Below are 9,253 nucleotides of genomic sequence, written 5' to 3'. Positions count from 1 at the left end.
TTTTGAATAGTGTTCTCTGGGTTTGGATCTAAGATGTTCAAGTCTCTTTTCCTTCTATCTCTGGATTTTTGTGAATATGACAGTTTTGTTTGGAATGAAATTGGATTGAGAACGTTCTTACAAAAAAGAAGAGTGTTCTTGAGTAAAAACTTCACCATTTTAGCAAATATGTTTATAAATCTTGATTTTTATGTTTTTTTTTTTAATGATAAAAGTATAGAGGTGGGTTATGGTAGTCTAACAAAACTAACCTCGACAAAATACCAAATTTTAAATCATAAGTAAACAACTTAAAGTTTGACCATAACTATGATGAGTAAGTTATAATTACTCCTAATTTTTATATTGATATGTTAAATTGTGATGAAAAACAATACTTTTTCAGGGAGCCATTAAAATCAAATTTTTGTTACATCAATCCCAACATGTTTCAAGAGTTTTATAGTTCAAGTTGTTCAAGTGGTTGGCGTTTACCAGAGCTTTTCCCTCTACCTCTTTAGACCAATGTAAAACAGCAAACTCCAGAGGATTAGTTAGAATCTTTACTGGGCATATGAGCTTTAAATCATTTACCACACAGTACATCCAATTAAATGAAGTTAAAACCAGATCATGTTTTCCATGAATCCATTTCCTCTGGCCAAACTATCTATTGTAAATTTCGATGACGTTTTCAACTCCAACAGAAACATTTAGCTATATGATATTTCATATTTACTTCATGCGCTGAACTGCCAAATGAACTAACAGATTGCGGTGGCAGATACAAGAGTTCATAGGGCATTGAGTTACCTCCAGTCTCGTCTGCACTTAATTCTCAGATGAAGATCTCACCAAGCAAAGATAGCCACAATTTTTTTTTTACACGTGCTTGTATAGAATCATAAATATTTGGTTGATTTTAATGAAACAATATAGATGGATATCGTTAACAAATACAATTTGACATGCGTTCATGGCGTACATTTATGGATTCGGTTGGCCCTGGTTCCTATTAAATGATACATATCTGATATCTCCCACCCACCTATAAGCAGATCAGATATTAATTGTAGTCGTTTTGAATCACCACACCCACACAAACTGTGGTACCCAACATGAAATTCTGCTAACATGCCCAAATTGCTGATCATATTAAAATTCTTAGGGTAGGAACCGAAAATGGAAAGTGATGTAAGCATTCAATTAGTTAATGAGCATGGGCCTTAAAGAGGGAGAAAGGCTGAGGTGTTGAGGGAGTTCTTTATTTTTCATCTTGCAATTCAAAAATATAGACAGCATCGGTAGATGGGGCCGAGTGGTGTGGACACCGCAAAAAAATCTATAGCCTTCACTGAAGTGAACATCAATGGCAGCAATAATTCTTGCCAATCTAAAATTATATTTGGTGTTCATTCTCAAGACACTGTATAAGCTCCCAACTAATTCTACCAGGGGATCCGTTGTTTCTGTTCATTCCACTTTGAGTACAATCTTCATGAATTCATAGACAAAGTAACTTGTTGAAGCCGAAGGAAGTACCTGAATGTGCATAACATTAAAAATAAGAAAAAACAGCAGAACATTGTTACTTCAAAGTTGAAAGAAAATGTATCACTGAAAAGGGAAAAGAAAAAATAAATCATGACAACAAATCATTATTAAAGCAAAAATGGTGCCAAAATATCACATTAAGTCTTAATGATAGTCAACTCTATGATACATCATAAGCTGGTTGCTTTGAATGCAGATAATTAAAACTAGATTAGAGGAAAAAGCCTACTGTAGAGCCACAGATCTTCATAGAGAAAACCTCAAATATAACACGGCACATGCTCACATGAAAGAGAACCCAATTAATGGAGCAAAGCCAGGGATTTGTAGTTACTGAACTTGAAATGGTATAATGTAGTTGACAGACCTAAGATTGAAAGCAAAATCTTGCAGAGCCATTATCCCCAAAAGATTTCAAAGGTATATACTAATCACAGTTTTGCAATTTTTATAACAGTAAACAAAGATCTTGTATGCATGTCAAGAAGTACCTAGTGAATATAAAAACCTAGCATGCAATACCAAATGAGTAACAAGAGTTAATCAAGATTTTTGCATAACGTGCCTGTAGCAAACTCGGAATAAGTCCTGCATACAGAGCTGGTATTCCTCCTTGCTCAACTATCTTGACACAAGTTGCCAATGCACCCAATTTAGTTGCCCGGACTTGCATTTGAAGCTGTCTTCTCACAACTTCAAATGGATATGTTGCTGCTTCAGCGCAAGCACCAGCAACAGCCCCATATAATAATGTCCTAAATGGTCCCAACTCAAGCTGGTCTAAAGCATTCAGTTCCTGCCCCTGCTGGTTCATATTCTGTATTCTCTTCCTTCCCTCTGGTGAATGCAGATACGCTGATTTCAGTATATCATACACACCATAGAAAACTGCACCTGAGGGTGCCATACTTATAATGGAGGGTACTAAACCCTTGTAAAGAGCAAAGAATCCTTCAGTTCGGATCATGTGATTGAAAGTATTAATAACACCACCCAAGGCTTCCCCACCAGTTGCCACCATCGTGGTCCGGATCTGAAAGGTACGGCATTTATAGTAGCATTTAGAATTTAAAAGGAATATATAGGTTGAAATCAAGTGGAGAACTCATTGTAATGTATACTGCATATGAAAGCTTCTAAAAGAAAAGCTATGTCCAATGGCAGCCAATAATTTGATCAGATTTACAAAAGAAGAGTATATTGCAAATTGCTACATACAGTATCAAGTGGTAAACAGAGGACAGTAGCAGTTATTCCGGCAGCAGCACCAGCAATAAACCTCTCACAATTTGTAGTTTCCTCATTTCCAGACAGTTTGAGCAACTGTTTTCTGTATGTATCATAAGCACAAAAATTAACAGCCTTAAATGGAGCTGTACGAAGAATGTTGACAAGGTTCCCCCTCCAAAATCCCCTCAAACCCTGAGAAACTGCAATAGTCTTGACAAGTTCAAACAGATTCTTTTGTTCACCACGAACTATATATTCCAGCTTCAGTCTCTCAAGTGGAGCAACAAAGGTTCTGGTATCAATAGCATTGACACCAATTAATTTACAGATAACTTAGTAAACGCTAGCTACTGAAAAAAAAACACTTAGTAAACGGTAGCAATACTAACTAAAAATGACCCCAAAACTAATGATCTGTTCCTTAATATAAAATTTTCTTTGAATGCAAAGCAGAGGTCTCATTCAAAATATCAAATCAACAAGCATCAAATTATATGAGTTACTATTATAAAGGCTCTCTAGACAGCCAAAAGTGGAAGAAGCACAAACCCAGCCTCACCATTTGGGGGGCTTTTGCATAATCAATAGCCCATGTTATATAAAAATGTCTGCATCTTCAACTAAACTAAATAGAGCACTAGTATCATACGTTATATATACACGCGCGCGCGCAATTTGAAAACCAAATTATCTACGAATCAAAATTTCCCCTGCACTAATGGAGACAGTGTATGCAATTTACAACACCATGTTCACATGCCTGAGACATGTAACGCATTGCAAAAATGCAAACACATTGTTTCATTTCTCAAATAAAGTAAATTCATGCGTCAAAATTGAATGAAAACAAAGTTGTAAACAGAAACAGCAAATTGAGCCCCAACCCAACACAGACCTGGAGACCATAGCGGCAATAGCACCAGACCACAGATGCTTAGTAGTGTTCATGGCATAGCCACTCCGCAACCTAACCTTGTGTTTATTTCCTTGCTCAGCACATGTCGTCGCCGTCTCCGCAGCCGCCTTATCAGACCCCTCCTCTCCGTTTTGCACCAAATACACCTTCGATTCCCGAACAAACCCATCACTCTTCAAGCTCACTGTCAAAAACCCAACTCGAGGCCTCTTCTCTCTCCCCAAAAACACCGGTTTTTTACCACAGGTGCAAGAAGAAGAAGCTGAGCCGGAAACCGATAAACTAATTGAAGAAGCTGTGGACGAAGAAATCAAGTTAACGAACGAAGAAGGAACTGTGGGCTCGAGAAACAAGCCGCCGCTAACAAATGCACTGAAATTGGGATTTGGAGTATGAGAAATATGAGATTGTTCTTGTGAATGAGAGTTGGTGAAGCGGAGGTCCAGTCCTACCATTTTGGGAGTGGGAGTGGGAGTGTGATGCTTGGGAAATCTAGGGTTTGAATGTGGGAGACATGAGGTTTTTTAAGCTTTGTTAGTGCTACTATGAGGGTTGTGATATTATTGGAGGATTCGAGAGGAGAGGATAAAACTGGGAGTGGAGAGCATTGGAGGGGATAGAAAATGGTGAATTCGGCTGCTTCGCTTTCATCGCCGCGCTTTGTAGCATTCGGAATTCCCTCCTCAACTCACTCAAGAGTCGTTTACTTCTTCATTTCTTTCTATTTATAGTATTATACTATTATCGTTAATTTTCAAATCTATTTATCTAACCACCCACTATTTAGCAATTTGCTTGTTTTATTTAGTACGTACTTTTTAAAGAAATGTTTTTTTTTTAAGAAAAAAAAATCTGATTTAATTTCAACTTATATAGTTCCATTCTAATTTTTAAAAAACCAATGGATTTTAAAAATAGATATGATTTAATCTCATATCTCTTATTTAATGATAATAAATTTACTAGTTAAGCTAATTTGAATTCACATACTAGATAAGTAGATATAATAAAGTTGTTAAATACATGCTTGCATTACTATTATAAATAGTGTTATCTTTACTTAAAAAAAATTAAACGTAAGTTATGTTTTTCTATTAAATAGGAAACCTAATATACCACATTAAAGAATTGTACCTACCACTCTACTTGTTTTGAAATTAACATTTCTTCAATAGAAAGTGAGTCATTTAAAAAAAAGAAACATATCATGGAAAGTTATCTTCTACTATTTTTGTGCTTTGCCTCGACATTCTAAGGGTCTGTTTGAAATTCGCTTATTTTGTTAAAACTGAAAATATTTTGCTAAAAGTATTGTAGGTAAAGGTAAACATTAGTTGAAATAGTACAGTAGGACCTATGAATAGTACAAAAAAGTACAGTAAGACTCATAAATAGTAGTAAAATAAGCTAAATAGTAAATAAGTTGGAAAAAAATAAGCTAGTCAAACAGACACTAAGGTAGCGTTTGGATTCAGCTTCCACGTTTTGCATTTTGCGTTTTGCAGTTTTTTTTTAGTGCAATGCCTCTTGCACTGTTCCTGGGACATGAATAGTGCACAAAGGCAAATGAACAGTAATTTTAAAAACGAATAGTAACAAACAATTTTTTTTTATTGTTTTCAGTTTTTAATTTTTAGTAAAATAAGCGGTATCCAAACGGACCATAAACGTGTGTTTGTATTAGGCGTTTTGCCCAATCCACGCGTCCAGCATTTTTTTGTGTGGGTCCCATGGATACTGTTCATGTACCACCAAACTCACTTTTTCACATATTTCTAGGTAAATTTGGGTCCCACGACACTATTCACACCTTTAAAATTATTTTGCTACAGTGTTTTCAGTAATAAGTTTTCAATTTTTAACAAATAAGCAATATCCAAACACACCCTAAAGTGTGCATTTGGCATGGATTACTTTTGTTAACTTATTTTACTATTCAGTTCATTTTTGCTACTATTCAGTTTATTTTTCCTACTATTCATGAGTCTCACTGCACTTTTTAGTACTATTCATGAGTCTTACTGTACTATTTTAGTTAACTTTTATTTTTATCTACAATACTTTCAGCAAAATAAGCGGATCTTAAACAGACACTAAATAAGCTAGAAATTTTTTTTTTGGTATATAAAGAAAAAAAAAATAGTAACTTCTTTGTATAATTAAAAATGTATTAGGGCAACAATAACAAAGAGATTGCTTTATGGAAAATAAATGCGGAAATATGCCAAAAATTTGTTAGGGTTTACTATTGACCAACTTTTGTTTTCTTTTTACTCATATTTTTTTATATTATCAAATATTGTAAATTTCATAAATTTGAATTTAAATAGAAGTTTATTGTCAAAACAAATAGAGCCAAAGTGTCAAGAGTCTTGTACCTCAAAAGAGCCTTGTGTGGGTTAAAAAATAAACATACACACACCATTGAGTAGCATTGTGGAAGGGTGGTCAATTGGCCACATCGTGGACTATTTCTTATGCTTGATGCAATGTACACTTAAATGGTGCAGACCAATCAACAAGAACATCTTTGAGTTGAGGGCTGGTTGAATTAATGAGGGAGTGGGATGTAATGGGAACGATGATTTATCAAACAAGATGAGGAGGGAGAGGATAAGCGTTTAACAATGATGAATCATTGATGAAAATAATATAAACTAACGAAGGAAAGAGAGAATGTGTATGTGTGTGTGTGTGGGGGAGAGAGGCTATTGCATATGGCATCCTTTAAGCAAGCATGGAAAATGTCAAGAGAATACATCATCCAATATTAGATTTATCAAAATACACATTAAATAAAAAGATATTGATTAGCAAAAGTTACCTTAAATGTAATTTGAGCCCAATTCTATATATAACGGGTTTTTCTAACCTACTATCGATAGACATAGATTTAACTTACTATAAAGTGTAAATATGTTGTAAAATTTAATTTTTAATTTTATAAAAAAAAACTGAATATTTTTCGTTCTTTAAAGCATTAAGCTATGCATAGAAATCATCTATCAGGTTATTAGATATAATGATTAATGAACTCTGTGAAATGTTCACATTGTCTTTTATTTATCAAAATAGTGTATGATGATGCACAAAAATCGTCAGTGAGTTGTTGACTTCAAATCATGCTAGCTGGTACCTGTGGAATAAGAACAAAATGATCAAACAGAAGGCACCGGTATGGTACTGGCCAAAAACCCTCTGAAGGTCAATTCAGTGAATGAGAAATCTCCAAGAACTCTACAGTGAGAGAGTTAGAGATTTATTGCATACTTGAGAAAAGAGAAGGTCTGGTGCTTATATAGTGGTGAGTAGTGAATCGAGGTCTTTTTAAAGTAGGGATTTTTCCTTATAGAGAAGATCTGATATCTAAGGTTTCCGGGATTTTAAAGTGCTTTTCCATATGAGGGAGATATTGGTGAGTAGGAGGGTTTTGTACATAATATGAAAGATATTTTCATGTATGGATATTCATGAGGATCACGCTAGGCCATGTAGGATCCGTCGGCTTTCCATCCTATTGGCCCATGGTCTTCTGTCACCTGAGGATCTCCCATTGGTTCATGGGAGAGGTGTCTGTTGGGCTTTACGGTGGCATTATCACCTTCGTTCTGGGGCCTCCGTCAATTCCTGTGGAACTAATGGATCCGTAGACATCGTTTGCTTCTTTGGTGTGTTAATAATTTTTTTGTAAAGAATACCCTTATCAATGTATAATCCCTTTACAAGGAATGAGGTTTTGACTTTGAGTTCGTTTCTGTTACAATGGGTTTTTCCCCCTGCCAAACTTGTAATTTCATTAATCATAAATTGAGATACAATATAAGATAAGTCCATTATGCAAAAATAAATTGGAATCTATCATGACAATGCAAATTTTGATAGATTAAAGAGTATTTTTATAGCAGTTCCCCAACAAATTAAAAGAATAGACCGCTTAATGTATTAAGGGTCCGTTTGGATAGAACTTATTGTTGAAAACTAAAAATTGAAAACAGAAAATACTGTAGCAAAATAATTTTTAAATGTGTGAATAGTACAATGAGACCAATTTTCTGAATAAAGTAATTGTGGATCCCATGAACAGTGCGTGAATAATGTATAAACAGTGCACAATCTTCTAAAAGCTATTGCGCGTGAATAAAAAAAAAGAGAGGAGAAAACGCAAAACGTAGACGCAGAATAATCCTATCCAGACGTTACCTTTTTTTTTTTTTTTGAGAAACATCCAAATGCTACCTAAATGACACAATTCCCACAAAAAAAAAAAAAAACACATGTTGCAAAATGCATGAGTGGGTTCCAAGTTTTGGATTAACTTAATATATATATATATATATATATATATATATATATATATATATATATATATATATATTGTTTTTGTCCTTAAATAAAGGATTTTAATTTGAATCTTGCATATACTAAATATCAATTGGTTTTTTAGATCTAATGATGAGAAATAATTATTGTGGAATAGAGCTATAAATTTAAATTCTACAGTAACTATATATGTATATAAAAGAGATTCTCAAAGCAACTATGAACCAAAAATCAACTAAAAAAAAGCCCACAATAAAAAAAAAATCAACTTAATATCCTCAAAATATATTTTCTTGTTTGCTCAATATTTCCCCACAATCTTAATAAATAAAAAAAAATTAAAATTTCCCCATGGTGCGTCTTCCATCACATGACAGATGTAACCAATTTGTAAAATAGATGATAATTGGTCATTTATTAAAATATATATTAAATAAATTAATATCTTATATTAACAATTAAAATTAAATAAGTACGGTACATAAAAAAGGTGTGTACCATAGGATTTTGATCATGGTTGCTATATTTCACCTTAAGAAAAGTGCTAAAATTATTATCAATTTTATTTTTTAAAATTTACATATTAATATAATTATAAATGTGATTCTTTAACAATATAATAAATAAATATCAAAATTAATTATTTTATGATAGAAAATACAAAATTACTACCCATTTTACTAACTATAAAAGGTTTGTAAATGATTGAATTGGTATTAGTTCAATAGCATAATATATAAGGCATTAATTTGTAGGATTTATGTAATAAAATTTAGGAGTAAATGCACTTTTAGTCCTTACATTTTGACCCGATTTCTATTTTGGTCTCTACATTTTATTTGTATCACTTTTAGTCCCTAAACCAATTAATGTATGGCGTTTAAGTCCTTACCGCCACCCAACTAACAGAAAACGCTGATGTGGCTAACGACACAGTAAAATAATAATTCAAAATCTATTTTAACATTAAAAAATTGTCACGTCAGCATCTAAATTAATTTTAATTAAATAAAAAAATTAAAAACAAAAAATTACATGAATTGAAGAAAATGAACATTAAAGAACATGAACATCAAACCTAGAATCAAAGAACATGACCTATAGAAAAAAAAAATGAATATCACCAGATCAAAGAGCATGAACAAGAGCAAACACAGGAAAGCTCACACGAAACCACACCCAAACCAACAACAACAAACCCACACCGATCATCCGATCAAACCCAGTCAAACCCACCAACGATCACTAATGAGA

At 33.4% G+C, this 9,253-nt stretch overlaps 1 protein-coding gene across 1 annotated transcript; it reads right to left on the bottom strand.

The window, feature by feature from the left end:
• Window positions 1–899: 899 nt before the first annotated feature.
• Window positions 900–4,371, bottom strand: LOC142611839 (putative mitochondrial adenine nucleotide transporter BTL3). The gene is made up of 4 exons (XM_075783980.1): window positions 3,659–4,371; window positions 2,752–3,055; window positions 2,099–2,566; window positions 900–1,521 (listed from the first exon to the last, which is right to left on the bottom strand). The coding sequence occupies exons 1-4, from the start codon at window positions 4,132–4,134 to the stop codon at window positions 1,453–1,455; spliced, it is 1,317 nt and encodes a 438-aa protein (XP_075640095.1). The 5' UTR covers window positions 4,135–4,371; the 3' UTR covers window positions 900–1,452.
• Window positions 4,372–9,253: the final 4,882 nt, after the last annotated feature.

This window comes from Castanea sativa, chromosome 10 (assembly GCF_040712315.1).
Source record: "Castanea sativa cultivar Marrone di Chiusa Pesio chromosome 10, ASM4071231v1".
NCBI classification, from domain to species: domain Eukaryota; kingdom Viridiplantae; phylum Streptophyta; class Magnoliopsida; order Fagales; family Fagaceae; genus Castanea; species Castanea sativa.
The sequence above is the reverse complement of the archived record's forward strand: the minus strand, read 5'-3'. Positions and strand labels throughout refer to the sequence as shown.

Bases quoted from the DNA above. Each gene is read 5' to 3' on its own strand.
- LOC142611839 (XM_075783980.1), bottom strand. From the start codon at position 4,134: ATGGTAGGACTGGACCTCCGCTTCACCAACTCTCATTCACAAGAACAA. The intron at 3,056-3,658 runs GTCTGTGTTGGG...TATTGATACCAG, and splicing joins ATTGCCGCTATGGTCTCCAG to AACCTTTGTTGCTCCACTTG. The intron at 1,522-2,098 runs GCACGTTATGCA...ATGCACATTCAG, and splicing joins TTATTCCGAGTTTGCTACAG to GTACTTCCTTCGGCTTCAAC.